The sequence below is a fragment of the Lithobates pipiens genome, unplaced genomic scaffold (assembly GCF_037356315.1).
Source record: "Lithobates pipiens isolate NorthernLeopardFrog02 unplaced genomic scaffold, aLitPip1_a1.2 Scaffold_3, whole genome shotgun sequence".
NCBI classification, from domain to species: Eukaryota; Metazoa; Chordata; class Amphibia; order Anura; family Ranidae; genus Lithobates; species Lithobates pipiens.
Genome location: NW_027507790.1, coordinates 2923552 through 2943516, shown reverse-complemented (window position 1 = coordinate 2943516; position 19965 = coordinate 2923552). Strand labels below are relative to the sequence as shown.

Sequence of the window (19965 nt, the reverse complement as noted above, 5' to 3'; positions counted from 1 at the left end):
TGTGCCCTTGATTTTGACCAATGCCAGGAAGACTCCTTGGGGAGGGGGGACTATAACAGAACCTTTAGATTCCATAGAGAACTATGCGCAAATTAAGACATTTAGAAATGCAAGATCCAAGAAAGGAAGAATGACCCTTTTTGGCTTGTATAAACCCCGAAACCATTCTGCCACCAGGAATTGGTTAAGGATACCCTGTTCACAAAGACTCACTGAGGTTGTACAGGGATCTTTTAATCGATTCAGCTACAAGAAGGAAGTGATGAAATGGGGTAATGGCTGTAAAGCAAAACTCCAGCTTGTAGCCTCTGAAAATTCCCACACCAAAGCATTTAAGATCCAGACTGTCCACAAGATAACAAACAACCCACTTTGCAATCCAACACTTTACGCAAACTGTCTTTCGCATGTTCACTGACAGAAGACTCATGCAGGAAATGAGATGGCAAACCAACAACCCATCCACACTGTATCTCATATCAAAGGGCATGCTCTATGACCAAGATATCAAATGCCATGTTAAGTAGATCATTACAAGGCTGATGAGCACTTGGAAGGTAAAAAGATCTTGTTAAAAGTTTTTCAGTCTCCATAAGGAAAAACATAACAGGGGCTTGGTGCGTGCACCGGAAAGGCCTTGGCAGTCTCAGAACAGTGCTGGTAGAGGAAAGAGACTGAGCCTTTAGTTTGAAAGTAGCACATACCTCATTAATAAGAGTCCAGGCACTTTCTGTTAGTTTGGGAATTATAGCAAAAAACTGCAACTCCTCAGATGCAAGTTCATGCAGCAAGTACTGGAGAGACTCAGCATTAAAGTCAGCAGCTGATGGCTGCAATCTGCAAGCACATCAGATATAGAATCTGAAGGAGAAAGCAAAGGAGCATGCTTGTGGTCTCATGGTCAGTCAACAAATATCTGTACTATTTGGCCCAAAAAGTCCTGTGTGACTGCACTGAAAACCTCTTTGGAAAGAGCAAAAGAGGAGGGCATGCCCAACAAAGCTAGGGAAAAATTGCATATTCTCACATCACTGGGCCCGCTGCAAGTAACACTGAAGATGTTAATGGGGTTTGAAGTGGGGGAATCCTGGTACAGAAGGAATGGTCCTCCTGTGTCTAGAATCAGACATATTGCCACTGCAAGGCAAAAAGACAAAAAAGCTCATGCTATGAGGCAAGGCCTCAGGTACTCAAAACCCAACCATTGGTAGCAGGTTTATGGTCAAACAGCCAGAGGTGACAAAGCCACTGTAGGCAGGTAGCAGAAACAGACCAGGGGTCAGAGTTCCACAAAACTCTTGCAAGCTGAAACAGCAGTTAGGCTAAGCTTCCTCTATGCTGAAAGGCAGAAAATATTAATTCTCCACCCAGTGGAGGTCATCAGTGCTCAATCCCTCAATGTTAACCCTTTCTGCAGTAAGTAGATGGAAAGCAGGAAATTTGAAGGCACTCGGCAAACCAAACAATGAGGTAGCTGCCAGAGCTCAGCCTGAAGGGACCAATCACAAAGTAAGGCTTCAAAGACAAGGCAAATGCTGAGACAATGTAAGCAGCTCTGGACCGGGAAAGCTCTCAATAGCATTTTTATACCAATACAGGGTCTGTAAAGTGCCACAAGTACCCAAAGGTCAACTCAAGCCTAGCCATGCAACTTCCAATTTGGCAGGGTCCGGGTATGACACCACCCTGAAGCAGCAATGTGGTAGGAAAACTTATTTTGAAACAACTGAACTAAATGTAAAGAAAAAATCTAGTAAAAACATGGACTAGACTTTTCCTAGCTGAGCTGAAGAAAAAAGATGTTCATTCTTTTAGGACACTAGAAAAAAACAGGGGCATGCTGGTAGTAGTAGTAGGAGTAATCCTGGGCCAGACTACAGTGTTTTATGATTGCCTGTTTTCAATCATCCGGCAGATGGCTTTATAGCCTAAAATGTGAGGATTTCCTTTGTCCCTCAATAGACAAGAAAAAAAAAATCTGTACTTAAAAGTACAAGACAATGACTACTGGCTGAAAGATTACAAGGTATTTTTCCCTTTCACTCAATTTCATCTAAATACAATGTCCTTATAGACAATAGCACTGTTCAATTCTATAAAAACTAGACCAGATTCATATGGATATATATAGCTATATCTTGAAATACATACCTGTTGGGGAGATCCGCTCGGAAGTTACTTTCTTCACCTTCTTTGTTTATCCGAAATACATTCATCAAGGTCATAGTGTAATCATTATGAGTAGAGGCATGTGTTGTTTTCAAGTAGCGCTCAATAAGCTTTTCAGGAATTGAAGATGTAAAAATGTGTGTCAAGTCTGGACTAAAGATTGGGGTTATTCACAAAGAAAACAGTAGGGATCTCTAAAACAATACTTTAGGCAAGCAGCTAAATATGCAGCTGAAATACATATGCTTGAACAGTTACCTGACAACAACTTTGTAATTCTGCTTAGTCAGCCTTGTGATTCACATGCCACTGCAAGACAGTATCTGCAGGTCCCTAACCTTAACCAGCAATATAGGCTTAATTAATCGTTACTTGTATAGTAAAATAGTAGCAGCACACTGATGAGAATACTCTTCCCTTCTATCATATCGGCAAGCTTTGTGTTTGACTGGCAGCACTAAAAAGAAAACGCAGGACCTGATTGGCTCCTAGTTGGAGTACTGCTGAACAAGTGATCGCATTACAAGAGGCCAATATAAAGACAGGTTGGGGTAGCATTTTAAAATACAGTTAATCCTTTAATAAACATACATCTTGATTAAATGTGGGTATTTTATATTTGCCTACAGTTCTGTAATAATGTTAAAAAGAACTATATTATTGATCTGCACATTTTTTTTTTTTTTAGTTAATTCATGCAAACATTTATTAAAAAACCCAGCTCATCTGTAACTTCCCCTGGTACAACAGGCTGTATAAAGTATGTCGATGTAGAGAAAGTGGGGAATTCTTTATAAATCTGCATGAGAAATACCTGGAATTCATCTGATGTTTTCTCCAAATTCTCCAGTGAGCAATGTAACTGCCGATATTGCCTGTCCAGTAAGTGCTCATGAGAGCCGAGATCCATACTTGCCAGCTTCACTGCAATCTGAATGTCACCCAAAGCCTGCAGGGTACAGGGAATTTATTTCTTAATGATTGGTTTTATATGAATGTTTGACATGCAGTAAATAACAACTGAATAGAAACTGTTGTAAGAACAGTTTAATGGCTGGTTTTGCACAATTCAGAAGTCACCTAGCTGCATCTGAATCTCATCACACTTTTTGGCCATCATACCGCTTTGAAATGGCAACACACCATTTCTGATTTTCATTAAGGCGCTAGCACGCATGGGCCTTCATTAGGGAAAGTTATAGCTTTATAGTAGGCTATAAAGTGAAGTGATCAGATGACAATCAAGCACCACGTGGATGAATATGATCCCTCCCTGTAACATTTCTTACTCCAGGTGTACTGTGGCCACAGATCTGTTTTGTTGACACATCAGGGGTGTAAATCCCACCTGTGGCAGACAGAGTTTGGGTACAGACAGTTCAGTCTTGATATACTGAGCACCCCACAGTGTGAAACCACTTAGGACTTAACAGTACTAACTTAATTCACAGTAGGAGGAAATGAGTGAATGCAAGCTTGTCTTTTTCCTCAACAAACATGTTTCTGAGCCTGTCTGTAGGTTCAAGAATCAAAATCATACCTGAACTAACCTGTCGGGGCTCCAACAGAATACCATCTTGCATGAAACTATGCAAGCAGTTAGCTACTCATACCACCTTCTACTTATTCAGAGCAACACACAACTCGGGTCAAATATAGGCAGTCCCTGGGTTATGAATATGATAGTTGTTTGCAAGTCAGAACAATACATTTCTAAGTATAACTCCAGCCTGTGCAGTGATGTGGGATGTTCCAGATGCTTGTGCTCATGCAGTCATGCTATTTGGGTGTCCAGCACTGTAAGATGGTTGCTTGGCAGTATCCGGGACCAGTGTGGAGAGCAAGCGGCTGGCAGGGAGGTTCCACCACCTCCGTTTATAAGTAGGAGCCGTTCACAACTCAGATGTTTGTAACTTGGGGACTGTGTGTAGCTGCGGCCCATACTAGACCAGATGGAACTGCGATCCCCTTCTGAACTGATGAAGACATGCGGTTCTATGCATGTACACATATTATACATAGGCTCTACTGAATATGCCATTAATCTGCAACCTTGCCATTAGATGGCTTTTCTATTAGGTCTAATTAAGGAAAGCTACACTTGCACAGTACTGTATAGCTTTGCTAGCTCAGAAAAGGAGTGGAACACTGCATAGCAAAAGCTCCTGGACTAGGTCAACCACTGATTTGAGCAAAGTACTAGGGGTACAAGTAGCTTGGGATTGAGCTGTAAGGCTTAGTTTCTTTTTAAACAGTTATTCTTTCTCAAAGATACTCCTGAGGGGGTAAGGGATTTCACTACTATGACCACCGGTACAGGGGCGTTAACACTTTCATGGCCATAACCACTGATATGGGGAGTTAACCTTCGCAGCCATGACCAACAATGCAGAGGGGGACGAGAGTAACTTTTTATAAATACAGTGTGGATGGGAGGATTAACTTAAATTTCACTGCCACTGACCAACTACCAATGAAGGGTGAGTGGGGTTAAATTTCACTACCACTGACCATCAATGCAGGGGAGGAGTGGAAGTTTAACTTTCACTGCCCCTAACCACCAATGTGTGTTAATGTAAATAGTACTTACACCCATGATGGGGATATTATTGTGGCCACTGACATCAATGCAGGGGTGGGGGTTATTGTACTCCAACTTTGTCAGTGTGCATTTCGATACACTGCAAAAAATATAGAAGGACCGAAATGTTTGGGTGAAAAAATGCACTGCTATTGTGTTGCCCTCTGGAAGTGTCGGGGGCTGCGCTTGACCCTCTATAATGTTCCAGTTGACCACCACTAACCTAGGCAGCTGTAATAAAGAAAGTTGCAACTCTTACCTCTAGGAGGCGCACTTTCAAAGCCAGCTCCTCTATCGTCCTAATTAACGGGGGTGTCCTTAGTCTAAATTTTAAGAGAAGACAAGTTATAGTTAAAATTGTATAAAACTTTGGTCAGGTAACACCTACCAATTTCTGTAAAATTCTATTAATATATATGTACCCAAAATCATGGGGGATTCTCGTGTAAAATTCATTGCAGGCTTCAAGAAGATGTTTGCCCAACTTTTGTAGTTTAATACAGTCCTCAATACGTTGCAGTGAGCTGTAACCTGCACGGATCTGCTCCACTGTGAGCTTTCCTGGAGAAGATAGAAGTTATCCATTTTGAATATACCATTAAAGGGAGTGTAAATGATGACATTGGTCAGAAGCAATGGCCTTACCCAGAGGTGCCTTCTTTGTGTCATACTTCATCTCCAGAACAGTCTCTTCCATGTTCTGCATGTTACAAATCAGTTGGATCAAGGCCTGAACCGAGGTTTCCAACTTGGACTCAGGTTTGGGAATGTCGGATGGTTTGTCCACTTCTACAAGATTTTTTTCTTCCTGTGGGTAATTCAAACATTATAAGTCATTTGTAACCAGTTCAGAATTGTGTTTTGTCACGCAGAAAACTTCATAACATATTCACGAGCATGTACCTCTGTGGTTGTGTTATAGTCCAAATGTAACATGTCATATTTACCAGCAACCTTTTCAAAATGTTCACGCTCAGACCAAACATTCTTGGTCTTATCAAAAAACCTGATACAAAAGGAAAAAAAAAAAAGAAGCATAATTAAAAAAAAAAAAAAAAAAAAAAAAAAAAATGTAACTGCAGATTCATTATCACAAAAAGTTAAAGAGGAAGTCTGGCTGACTTCTCCCAATTCCCCCCACCCCCCACCACTTACCCGAAGGTGGCATCTTCTCATTTAAGATACTCACCCATCCAGTGGATACCATGTCGACCCACTGAAATCATCTCATGCCCAGCCACAGCTTCGTCCCACACCACAATGTCCTGCATGGGGAGAACGTGCATAGGGAGGCAGGGCAGACTCAAAAAGAAAAAAAATTCCACCAGAGGAAGGAAGGGGGGGGGGGGGGGAGGGGGGGGTGGAGAGGCAGGATCTTCCTCAGGAGGACGAAGGTCCATTTTAAAGTAGTGTCTGTGCTTGTACAGGACCCCCCCCCCCCCCCTCTTCCCCTATGCACACATAGGCATTTAGAGGCGGGAAAAAAACCCAATGCCAGCACATTCAAGAGCAAGCAAACACTTGGGTGTTCATTTCAATGGCCAGAAAAAAAATAAAATGAATATGCTGGCCAATTAAATTAATTCCCAAATGCTTGACGCACTTAAAATGAGCCTAAACGCATTTGCTTTTCCCTTGCCAGGAAAAAGGTATTTAGAAGAGCTGGGCAAACACCAATTGTGCATGAGGCTTAAAAGGTGGCATCAGACTGAAAGCTTCCGTTAAGAATTAAACTTGGCCAAACACTAGTAGAATTTAACTTTTTCCCTCTTTCTTCCCTCTCCCTTTTGATGCCTCTGCAAACATTTGCGGATCTCCTTTCCTCTCCCCCCCCCCCCCCCCCAGACCCACCCTTTTTTTTTCTCCTCCTTTCTATACCACATATTAACCACTAGCTTACTGGGCACTTATACCCCCTTCCTGCCCATGTCAATTTTCAGCGCTCTCACATTTTGAATGACAATTGTGCGGTCATACAACACTTTGCTCAAATGAAAGTTTTTTCATTTTTTTCACACAAATAAAGCACAATTAGTGCTTTCTTTTTGGTGGTATTTAATCAAGCATGTGCAGTAGGGAACCGGCTATGAAGCCAAAAGACTTCACAGCCGGGTTCCCTTACTACGAATGGCGGCGACAGCACCCGGCAGCCGATGGAAACATCGGCTGGTGTGCCTACATCGCTAGATTCCAGGATAGGTAAGTGTCCTAATATTAAAAATCAGCAGCTACAGTATGTGTAGCTGCTGACTTAGATGTCCCCCACGGAAAAATTTACGCTCTTCTTGTTAGTGGGGTCAATCTGATGTTCATTTTCGACTAAAGTGATGAGAAAATTCTCAGCCACAAGATGGAAAGATTTTTGACGTCCATTTACTCCAAAATTGGAGTCATTATGAACAACATTCATCATGTCACTGAATGTGCTGATGAGAATTTTCATACGAATGTTCAAATGTCTATTAGTATATGGCCAGCTTAGGCCCCTTTCACACTACTGCGACTCCAAAGTTGCACAATTTTGCAGTGATTTCAGGGAATGCCTGCGTAAACATGATGCTACCATTGTAGAAACCATATGACGAAGCTGTTCCTCACATTAGGTGTTTTGGTAGCAATCCATAGCAATGAAATAGAAGAAAGCTAAGGCCCTTAGTTCAATTGTCAGGTCTAGTGGCTATGACTGGATACCAGAGATAGGTTTTTGAAAGTGTACAGATTCTAACATGCAACAAGAGGACAGTTCTGACATAGGCAGTCATAGCATCCACTGGAAGGGGGAACAGGGTTTTGCTACAAGGGTTAGCTGCATGTACAGACCAAGGGGCCACTCTACAGGAAATTTACAAATTAAAAAAAATAGTTCTTTGGACAATTCCAAAGGGCTAATTTGTAGAAATAACAAACAATGCATACATATTACAGAAAAGAAGAGAGGATCAAAAAAAACAAAAAAAAAAAAAAAAACACTTACTTCTTCTGAAAAACATCTTTTGCCTTTTGAAGGTCTCCTCCACATGAAACCAAAGAATTTTGACCCACCTTTCCCACTGGCAAAGAATACACACAGGTGGGTATTTGGTTAAAAGCAGCTTTATAAAATCTAAATGAAACCTTACGAAGACTCACCTCGTCCCCAGCGCATCCAGACAGAGAAATTTTTAACACTGTCATCTTCAAGCAGCTGGATCAAGTAGTACTTATTGTTATTAAATTGCAGGTTAGTCTACAAAAACATAAGATTTGTTAATGGACTTTCACAATGACATTCACAAAAAATTACCAATTTACATCTTATTCCAGAGGCGTTTGGTTTAATTCACACCAGTTTTGAACTTTGAAAACAATGAGAATTAAGCCATATGCATTTTATAAGTGTTAAAATATGCATTCTTAAAGGATTCCACCTAAAACTAAGGATGACAAAAGTTGCATGTACTAATTATCCTAATGTATATTAGAACTACAAATGCGGATTGTTACTTACAGGCGATTTAATGGCTCTAAGAGGAGTTACACAACAGCATTACACAACAGTGCTACTTGAAATTAAATTTATTGTAATATACAGAAAACAGTATACTAAGAAAATATCACTAAATCATAATGTAGGGGTACAGGACTATAAAGACATAAAGGTGCATTACTTTAATTGACCTTTTAAGACTGTACACAAGGGCCTTGATCAAAAAAGAATTAAGAAGTGATCATAAAATAAATTATATTCAAAGATTATAGATAGCGTTCATACAAATCTCTTATAAATACTGTACGTTTTATTACCATTCAAAAACTGAAATTTGCCATTTTAAACACATGAAGCCACAAGATACTTGCAATAGTTGGTGATGGAGAAATAATGAAACATACTCATTGTATCTTAATTACTTTAATAACACTTAAAAGAACAATTGCAGGTAAATATATTAACAATTTACCAACGTATTTCTTTAAAAGGTCATAAAATAAACACATTATGCTATTGAAACTGAAATCTAGGTTGCTGCATACTAGAAAGAAGTTAGCACTGAACTTCACTCTCTTCTATTTGTCCCCACGACAACCGAGATTGGGACAGAAAGTAAATCAAATTGGGGCAGATTTCAAAAGAAAGGACAAACCCCAAAAAAGTCTTCAAATATATTAATAGTAAAAAGGTCAGGTCTGAGCATGTAGATCTTTTACTAAATATTCTAGAGTGGGTGACTGGGGACAAAGAGATGGCAAATGTGTTAAATACTCTCCAACTCTGTGTATACAAAGGAGCATGGGAAAGCTCATGTCCATAATGGGGGTTGTATTGACACAGCCCCAAATGATCCTCACTGGCTCAAAAGTGATATGGTCCAGAAATATTTAGACAAAATAAAGGTTATCCACCTGGATCAAATGGCATCCACCCACGGATCCTAAAAGAATTGAGCTCTGTCAATTCAAAGCCATGGTTTCTTATTTTTAGGGGCTCGTTAATGACTGGAATGGTACCACTGGATTGGCGCAGGGCCAAGGCGGTGCCTATATTTAAAAAGGGATCAAAGTCTTTAGCAAGTAACTATAGACCTGTCAGTTTAACTTCTATAGTTGGGAAGATACTGGAGAGTTTAATAAAAAACCACATAGACAAGTTCTTGTTGGAAAAAAAGTTTTAAACAACAGACAGCATGGATTCACGAAAGCCAAGTTGTCAAACAAACCCAATTTCTTTTTATTTGGAGATGAGTAAAACATTGGACAGAGGGGTGGCTGTGGTATACTTGTTTGACAAAGTTCCCACACATGGCTCATGTGTAAGGTAAAGTCTACAGGTTTGGAAAGATCAATTTGTACATGGATAGAAAACTGGCTAAAACCCCGGATTCAGAGAGTAGTGGGTAATGAGTCTTACTCTGAATGGTCTAAGGTTCTCAGTGGTGTACCCCAAGGTTCAGTGCTGGGACCCTTACTTTTTAATATCTTTATAAATGATATAGGGCCTGGGATTAAAAATACCATTTCTGTCTTTGCAGATGACACCAAGCTATGGAGTGTAATAACTTCCTTACAGGATGTCTACAATTTACAAGCTGACCTCAATGCACTGTTTCATTGGGCAACTAAGTGTCAAATGAGGTTTAATGTTGATAAATGTAACATTATGGACTTAGGAGCTAAGAATATGCATACGTTCAGTTTTGGGCACCAGTTCCCAAAGAGGATAATCGGGGAACTGGAGAAAGTGCAGAGAAAGGCAACCAAACTGATAAGAGACATGGAGAAGCTCAGCTATGAGGAAAGATTAGAGGAACTGAATGTATTCTCTGTTGAGAAGAAGCGATTAAGGGGGATATGATCAACATCTACAAATATAGAAGGGGTCCAAATAGTTAACTTGGTGTTGATTTATTCACTTTAAGGTCATCACAGAGGACAAGGGGGCACTCTTTATATCTAGAGGAAAAAAAGATTTCATCTTCAAATACTGAAAGGTTTCTTCACAGTAAGAGCTGTGAAAATGACTCCCCCCAGAGGTGGTTCTGGCCAGCTCAGTAGATTGCTTTAAAAAAGGCCTGGGTGCTTTCCTAAATATACATAATATAACTGGATACTAACATTTATAGGTAAAGTTGATCCAAGGAAAATCTGATTGCCTCTCGGAGGATCAGGAAGGATTCCCCCCCCCCCCCCCCCCCCCCCCCCGCGTAGCAAATTGGAGCATGCTTTGCTGGGGTTTTTGCCTTCCTCTGAATCAACTGTGGGTGAAGGATTGTGTATATGTGATTTTGTATTTTCATTTTTTTTTTTTTGGTTGTACTAGATGGACTTTAAACCTAACTGTAACAACAGCTGTCACAGGACCATGATATGAGGCAAAAGCCTTCAGGACAATTGTTCTGAAACTGTTTGAAAAATAATTTCCTACACTACAGATTCCCTTTCTCTCCCTGCTACATTATTCAGATTAGGAAGCATTTTCTCAAACACAAGTCTGCATAAGACTTAAAGGGGCATTAAACCCAAAACCATAAACGTAACATATAGCAGCTTACCAACCATTAGATATGGTGGCTGCAATTTTTTTTTTACCCGTTTTCACCGGGTGATCTGGTCAGTAAATATAAAAGGGGAAAACACTGCGCTATAGTTTGTGAAAAGATGGCCACAACAGCCAAAACAGCAGCCAACACTAAAAACAAACAAAGTTCAACAGATAAAATAATAAAAACAGTGTAGCGCTTCAATAATAATAAGTGTAATCAACACAAATTATAAAAATAATAATAGCAAAACAAAAATCGCACAAAACTGAATGCCTGAAAGTAAAAGTCCAACATAAGGCACTCATTCCACTATGTTGATGGCATAGGAGTGGCCAAACCGTCACATGGAAGGAAAATGGTGTACTGGACGAATATGTTCATGCAGGTAGACTTGATTGTAAACATCAGTGAATAGTAGATAAATACTTCTTACCGGAACAGTTGGACTCACACAGTCATATGACGGCTGAGTCTGGAAGGCTTGGGGTCACAGTCAAGGACCAAGGAGTGTGAGGAGAGAGGTCAGTTGAGCTAGTGGAGGAGCTCCAGGCGGTTGTAGGCTCAAAGATGGATCCTTTCAGATGGAACATCAAAGGTCGAAGTAATCAAGCTCAAACGCAGCCCGTTGGACCAATACTCCAACCTCCCCCGAATGGGGAGGGGGGTGTTTGTAAAGTTTTAAACCAAAACCATGGAGAAAAGGGAAAAGAAAAAAAGGCTCCACATGGTGCGGGTCAAACGATATAAAAACGTTGGTTTATTGAAGTCAAAGGTAATAAATGACTTAGTGATCACATAAAAAAACGAAATGAACTTAAAAGCAATGTGGGGTACCAACAGCTCGCCCGACGCGTTTCGACATATGTGTCTTCAACTGGGGCATGCCCCACATTGCTTTTAAGTTCATTTCGTTTTTTTATGTGATCACTAAGTCATTTATTACCTTTGACTTCAATAAACCAACGTTTTTATATCGTTTGACCCGCACCATGTGGAGCCTTTTTTTCTTTTCCCTTTTCTCCATGGTTTTGGTTTAAAACTTTACAAACACCCCCCTCCCCATTCGGGGGAGGTTGGAGTATTGGTCCAACGGGCTGCGTTTGAGCTTGATTACTTCGACCTTTGATGTTCCATCTGAAAGGATCCATCTTTGAGCCTACAACCGCCTGGAGCTCCTCCACTAGCTCAACTGACCTCTCTCCTCACACTCCTTGGTCCTTGACTGTGACCCCAAGCCTTCCAGACTCAGCCGTCATATGACTGTGTGAGTCCAACTGTTCCGGTAAGAAGTATTTATCTACTATTCACTGATGTTTACAATCAAGTCTACCTGCATGAACATATTCGTCCAGTACACCATTTTCCTTCCATGTGACGGTTTGGCCACTCCTATGCCATCAACATAGTGGAATGAGTGCCTTATGTTGGACTTTTACTTTCAGGCATTCAGTTTTGTGCGATTTTTGTTTTGCTATTATTATTTTTATAATTTGTGTTGATTACACTTATTATTATTGAAGCGCTACACTGTTTTTATTATTTGATCTGGTCAGTAACACACCTGCTGTATTAGAGTGCCTCCACTCTTGATATTTGGAGAGCAGCATTGTCAGTCTGGGGTGGGGGTGGGGGGGGAACGAGAGTGTTCAATGCACTAGCAGATTTATATACAGTGACAAAGTAACAAATTGAAGCCAAACTTTATATGTTTTATATTTTCTTTCATTTTGGGATAAAGGTTTTACATGAATAAAAAAAAGCAGATGATTGTAAGCATCTTGTCAGTGCTAAGTAAATGTCTCTTCCCTGCAACTGATAACATTCTGTGGAGCGCTTGTGCTGGAGAATGTGTTCTTTTGTAAAACAACAAACTTATTGGCTGGAAAGAAAGACTAAAAAAGAAATCTAATGCAACCATCACATCTAAGAATTGGTACGCTGCTTTTGGGTTTAATACCACTTTAAGGCATACGAATCGGCCAAATTTTTTTTTTTAAAGAAATCTCATCTATGGAGACGAAGGCAGCATTTAACAACACAGAAAAATCTTTTTAAAGCTACTCTATATCTAAAATCACATTGTCTCAAAATATGTTCTGCAAAACACAATAAAAGTTTATCTTTCCCACGGCTCACTCTGCCAAACGCCACTCCGTAGAACAGGAATCCTGCTCTGAACTTTCTTCAATAACTGTCAGAGTGAAACTATTGGACCTCATAGGGCTCAGTGGTTCTTCCTGCCAAACCCTATGCCACTACGGAGTCCTATGCACAGAGGTCAGTGGGAAAACCCTCTGAAGGCTGCAGGGGACCAACACTCCTGGAAGAGTCAGTCATCAGAGTAACATTTGGCAGTATGGGCGGGGACATATTCTAGGATTTGATTTTATCACAGAGTCCCTCTACCAGGTTACAGAAATCAAAACCTGTTAGAGGTTTCAACTCGTCCTGATACTATTTAAAACTAAAAGGTTTTTGGTTGAAGCAGGTAAATTATAGCATAAATATTTATGAACAGTTATACAGCCACTGTACGGTCATAAGGTACACAAGGGCTTAGAAAACTATATCTATGCTACTTATTTTACAAACATGGTAGCTAAGATTTAGGGCAACTATTCTTCTCTTAAAACACACCAATAACTTTTCCAAAGGGCTACTTTAACTAAAATACATACTGTATATAAGTGTACATATTACATGCCAGAAAGGGAATTAGAAGGTGCACATACTGTACCTATAATTCTTTTTTAAAGATCCTAATGAATTCCTCTGACTTTATCATAAAAACTGAATTGGTGTATGGAAAGTAAGCCAACAGCAAATATTTTGTTGCAAACAACCAATCGGAACCTTGTTTCATGTTCTGATCTAGACTACAGATATAACAGTTGGAAGCTGATTGCTCATAGCAATCAACAAGAAATGTTTATACAGCACACACTTCATACATCAGGCCCAATGCTAGTAAGCCAAGGTAGCACACACGAACACCTTGTTCAAGGATATAACATTTTAAACATTAAATTCTGTTTCTAATGCCTGAATAGTTATGGTAAAAATATAAATACATACCCTAGATCAAAAATTTTATTTATATTTTAAGATAAAAATTTAGAGGACCATATTAGTGGGTGAACACTATCAGGATTATTATAATATTAATACAAATACACTTTTCACCTACAGCACCATCTGCTGGAAAAATTGGTAAATTGCAGCAAACACTAAAATTACATGGTTGTCAGTAAGACCCATATATATGAATAATTAAAATACTGGAAATTTCAAACTGAATCATGAATTATGTGCTTATGTAATGTTCATCATTTCCTAATACAAAAGGTCAATTCAAACAACGAATATTGGTTATTCTTTAAATATTGCATGCGATAATAAAAAAGAATGGCTTCATCAAGGTAAAACATAAAATTTGTGTTAAATACCATAAACAAAATTTATAACTCTTTAAAGTCAATTAAAAAAACTCACACATTCATTATTTATCTCATTATATAGACAGCAAATATTTTAGGAATGTACAAAATAACATTGAGGTGGCCAGTAAGAAAACAATGCATGAGTGTGAAATATGCCATTAGCTCAGGATGGTAAATAATAGGATACATTGCAGTAGAGGAAAATTGAAGGCACACTAACAATGTTTTCATAGTTTTACAACATTTCTGTGCACATTCATTCATAAATCAATCTTCCTCTGGTGCAATGTTAGCCTGTGAAAAAAATAATGGCGATAAACCAAAAAACACTAAATTTATGTGCCAAATATCGCGAAACATAACATTTTTAACACATTCATTAAAACAGGCATGTTTTCTAATAAACTCTCTACTTTTGAGATACATACCGCTCAAGTTATTTAATGAGTAGGAGATGCCCAGCGTTTAAACATGCATACACCCCCTAAAGAAAAATAAATCTTGTCCATCTCCAGTGATACCAGACCTGCTGTTTAGTAGGTCTATTGTACAGTGACAAACTGCTCTCATCTATGCAGGGAGCAATAACTCTCTGGCAATAAGGGTTCTCAAACAGGAAATTCATATGATCAATAAAGAGCCTTTCCAATGCTCCTATGTGTTTAATAATCCCTGCCCTGTAGAGTATGTACTTAAAATAAAAAAATATTTTAATACTCCCGACATACTTGTCTATTTGATAAAGCGTATTTACTAATAAAAGTTTCTATAAAGCAACCTTAACAGTTTTAAACAACCCATTTACATTATATGAATAAAATAAAAATATATTAAATAAGTACTGTCAGGGGACAAGGATATACTCTATGCAATGCACATTATTTAACTGGAAAATCTTCATAAAGAAGAACTGCTGTTATCATCTGCACCACCTGCTCCCTGCATTTCACTGAGTGACACCCGCAAAATGCTGCTGTGGGAAGATTGCATATGCTGCAGCATCAGATATTCTCTGTTGGCACTGACAGTTTCTCCCCGTGATATCATTGCCCCACACAGAGTACAGACAGTAGCAAAAAAACAGTAACAGACGTCAAGCACTGAGTGCAAAAGTGGTAATCCTGGTTCCTGAGGGATTGTTCGGGAGGTGGAGGCCACTGGATAGTGGCAATGGGAGGTAGCTGGTGCGGAAGGTGCAGTTATTGTGCCTGTAGTGCCAGTCGCTGCCCACTCCCTTTGGTGATGCTTGGCCAGGTGGTTGCGCATGGCCGTGGTTCCCAGTCTTCCTGGAGTGGACCCCCGTTTCACCTCTCTAGTGCACAGGTTACAAAAGGCACTTGTGGCATTTCTTATGCCAATACTGGGGTCTTTTAGATGAAAGAAATCCCAAACTGTAGACTTCCTTTGGGAGTAAGAAGTTTGCACTTCTGTATTATCAATTTCCAGAAAACTGTGGGTGGGTACTTCATTTGGATAATCAGGGGATTGTCTTAGGTCAACAGTTTCATTTTCAAATGTCTCAGGTGGAGGAAGATCTAAAACTTGAACCTGAAGATTAGGTTGAACATTATAATCAGGCATGGAGTGCCTAGAATGGTACTGCAGGGAAGGTTGATGGAAATGCTCTTGTAGTTGGTATTGGTATTCTTCACCATGGCGGTGATGTTCATAGTGTCTGGTTATCCCTTCCTGTTGGTGATCACACAACCAAATTAACACTCACTGTTCACCATGCAATATGCCATGCATATCAAACTAGAAGTCCCTACGTAAGCTTCTATGAGCCTTTTAATGTGACTCCAGGATGACATCATGTAAAAACTGAGAGCTGCCTCACTGGGGTTGGATTTGCCACCTTCAGGCACCAACCTTGTAAATCTAGTCTTAAAATGGTCATCTGAAAATTATAACATCTTTTTCTATTCAAGCCTATTTTCAGCTGATCTCCCTATTGCCATTATGGTGTGGTGCCCCCTTGCTATTTTTGCTTTATGTAAAATGAGCAACAAAAAGAAGCTTACAACAATTCTTAACAAAACGGGAACATACTTAGAATAGGTACGAAAAATGTGTCTCAGATAATATATAAAAAAAATGTAAAAAAAAAAAAAAATATGTTGGTATTAGAAAGTTTCCATACAAAAAATTTATATAATTATATCCAAAATTTCAGTTTGAGGGTATTACTGTATTCTTAATTGCTTTATCAAAGGCAGTTTCATACATGCCCATTTCCCCACTGCTGCTCTGTGCAGGCATTGTAGCCAGTCAATAAAGACCAGCACTGTCAAGTGGGAAGGTGGGGAGTGAGTTAAATGCTTTCCCTTATCTTCCAGGAACAGTTGAGCATAACAAAAAAGCTTAACCACCACTTACAAACGGACCATTTTGCCGGCTTAAGACCAGACCACTTTTTGTGATTCGGCACTGCGTAGTTTTAACTGACAATTGCGCGGTTGTGCGACGTGGCTCCCAAACAAAATTGACGTCCTTTTTTTCCCACAAATAGAGCTTTCTTTTGGTATTTGATCACCCCTGCGGTTTTTATTTTTTGTGCTACAAACAGAAATAGAGCAACAATTTTGAAAAAAACTTATTTTTTACTTTTTGTTATAATAGATATCCCCCCAAAATATATATAAAAAAAATTTTCCCCTCAGTTTAGGCCGATAGGGGCGTGTTACTAACTGTTGGGGGCTGGACTTTCTTTTAGTGAACACTGATCTCTGCTCCAATCACATGGAGCAGACATCAGCGTCACTTGTTGGTAGGCAGAACGGGGAGATGATGTTTACAACGGCATCTCCCAGTTCAGCCGCCCCGTGAGATGATCGTGGGTATGCCCGCGGCGTTCGAGTCCATGGGACCCGCGACTGGACTCACGGGGGTCCCGGCCGGTATGCGAGCGCGCCGGCGCGCTCACGATGGCAGGGCGGCATTTAAGATTGGACGTACATGTACGCCAATATGCCTGCCCGTGCCATTCTGCCAATGTACATCGGCGTGCGCCGGTCGGGAAGTGGTTAAAAGAAAAGGTTATCCTTTTTATTTTATTTGTAAAAATCTTTGATCAGAAACAGTGTTGGGATAAATGGCAATCAAAAACAAAAAAAATAAACACTAAAGCTACCATTATTATCTTCAGTAACACCAGTTTTTTTTTTTCCCCACTCGTCAGTCTAAGGAAAAACAAATGCATTTTTCTTCATTTTACCTTGAAAACACAGGTAAAAATCTATAATGCCCTGTACACACAATAGGATTTTCCGCCAACAAATGTTGGATGTGAGCTTGTTGTGTATGCTCCACAGAACATTTGTTGTCGGAATTTCCTCTAACAAATGTTTGACAGGAGGTTCTCAAATTTTCCGACAACGAAACTTGTCGGAAATTTCCGATCAGGTGTACAGAAGTCTGATGCACAAAAGTCCATGCGTGCTCGGAATCAAGCAGAAGAGCAACACTGGCTATTGAACTTAATTTTTCTCAGCTCGTCATACGTGTTGTACGTCACCGCGTTCTTGACGTTCTGAATTTCCAACAACATTTTTGTGACCGTGTGTATGCAAGACAAGTTTGAGCCAACATCCTTCGGAAAAAAAATCCATGTTTTGGTTGTCAGAAAATCCTATCGTGTGTACAGGGCATAAAGGTCATATTAACACATTGTCATTCTTGTGAGTTGTGTTAAGAAAGGCCATTCAAACAAATAATCTGCCAATGCACTAGAACATACTTTTTGTATGTATAGACATGCAGCATTTTTCTTTCAACGTAATGCATCACACCATGCATTTGAGTCAGAGGTGACATTTAAAATGTATTGCATCACAATGTGATGTGTGTGTCCATTGACAAACAGCACATGGCTCAGAACGTGGCCATTTGTCAATGGACGCACAGAGCGGGGCCCAGGAGTGAGAAAGCACACGTGCCCCTATAGCGAGTGGTTTGCTGTGGGGGCACTGAGCAGGGGAGAGAGAGCCCAGGGAGCCAGTGTGGGACCGGAGAAGTGGGAGATCGAGGCTGCTCTGTGCAAAAACCAGTGCACAGGGCAGGTAAGACTAACACGTTTGCCATTTTTTTTCCCCCTTTAGTATCACTTTAACTCCTTGAAAAGGAGGGTACAGTTCCGGACAGCTTTTCACATATGTGTCAAGTTCCTTTACAGTTTTACTGAAAAAAAAAAAAAAATCATATTTACACACACAAACTGAGAGTCAAAGGAGTGCTCTGCTCAGGCAAGAGTGTTGGGAGTTTCAATGAGAAAGAGTCTGGAAGCAAACATACAGTATGCGTACACTCAAAGACCGGATATTTCTTTTAGAAGAACATTGTTTAGAGGATATATAATATTGCAATTATAAAATTACTGTAAAAGAATTTACCCTGTAAAGTCTAAACTGATCTTTATTGCATACTGATGTGGAACTAAAAATTGACAACTTAGCCCTATTGCACATGATACTCCTGCATCTACTTTTTCAGACGTTTCTTTTTGTATGTATTTGCACGTATTTCCGCGTATTCTCGCATTCTCGCCCTGCACAATATGTAAATGGGCATTTGTGTGCACAAGGCGTAAATTACTGACCAAAAAAGCTGATTTTTCTATTTGTTTTTACTGAAGAATGCACAGTGCTAGTTTACGCTCCTGTACGCATAGGTACATTACAATTAATGGGCTCTATTTTAGCTCAGTAAAAAGAAAAGCTGTACTGAGCTTTTTCATGCTGCAGCGTGCAAGAGGCCTTAACCAGGACTGAAATAACACATTGTATCACCTCCTTAACCACTTCAATACAGGGCACTTTCGCCCCCTTCCTTCCCAGCCCAATTTTCAGCTTTCATCACTCTAGCGCTTTCAGTGACAATTGCGCAGTCATGCTACACTGTACCCAAATGAAATTTTTATCATTTTGTTCGCACAAATAGAGCTTTATTTTGGTGGTATTTATTCACAACTCCGTTTTTTATTTTTTGCGATATAAGCGCAAAAAAAGCAGAAATTTTGAAAAAAAAACAATATTTTCTTTTTTCTATTTTAAAAGAAATCCAATAAAATCAAATTTTGTCATAAATTTAAGCCAAAATGTATTCTGCTACATGTTTTTGGTAAAAAGAATTCCGTTAAGTGTATAATAATTGGTTTGTGTGATCACGGACATATGGACGCAAATGATCATGTACATATGTGTGCAGGTGATCACGTACATATGTGTGCAGGTAATCATTGGGACATGTGATTTTAGTGGGACATATGTGGGGGACATGTTTTTATTATTAGGGATATGTGTTTTTATTATTTGGGGACATTATGTTTTGGGGACATGTGTTTATACTGTGTAGTGTGTTTACTGTGTGGTGATTTGTGTGTACACTAGACTGGTGATCAGTGAGTAAAAAGCTGTAAAAAACAGCGCATACTCACTGATCATCAGCCGGCTGCAGCGATCTGCTCTCCTCTCCTCAGCGATGACTTCTGTGTGAGGAGAGGAGGAGCCGATTGCCTAGCAACCGGCTGTTTGTTTACATCACATGACGGCCGTGATTGGACACGGCCGTCACGTGATCAGGAGGGCCAATCACAGAGCCCTCCTGCCGATCTGAGATGCGCCGTGTCCGGGTGACACGGGCGCATCGGGATTGCACCGCTGCGCGGGCACGCACGCGCGCGCGCGATCCCGCTCCTTCTGATGGACGTTCCTGAACGTCCTATCAGAAGTAGACGGCTCCCACCCGGCCGTATATGTGCATT

The 19965-nt window shown here is 40.0% G+C and overlaps 1 protein-coding gene across 3 annotated transcripts in view; it reads right to left on the bottom strand.

The window, feature by feature from the left end:
- PARP2 (poly(ADP-ribose) polymerase 2) overlaps nucleotides 1–19965 on the bottom strand; it is a 70547-nt gene that overhangs the window by 11486 nt on the left and 39096 nt on the right. For all 3 annotated transcript variants that reach the window (XM_077461151.1, XM_077461153.1, XM_077461152.1), the window contains 8 exons: nucleotides 7880–7976; nucleotides 7725–7800; nucleotides 5654–5756; nucleotides 5396–5558; nucleotides 5173–5311; nucleotides 5010–5073; nucleotides 2984–3118; nucleotides 2152–2279 (listed from right to left, as the gene is read on the bottom strand). In XM_077461151.1, the coding sequence (XP_077317277.1) occupies nucleotides 2152–2279; nucleotides 2984–3118; nucleotides 5010–5073; nucleotides 5173–5311; nucleotides 5396–5558; nucleotides 5654–5756; nucleotides 7725–7800; nucleotides 7880–7976 (905 nt within the window). The remainder of the gene's footprint in view (nucleotides 1–2151; nucleotides 2280–2983; nucleotides 3119–5009; nucleotides 5074–5172; nucleotides 5312–5395; nucleotides 5559–5653; nucleotides 5757–7724; nucleotides 7801–7879; nucleotides 7977–19965) is intronic.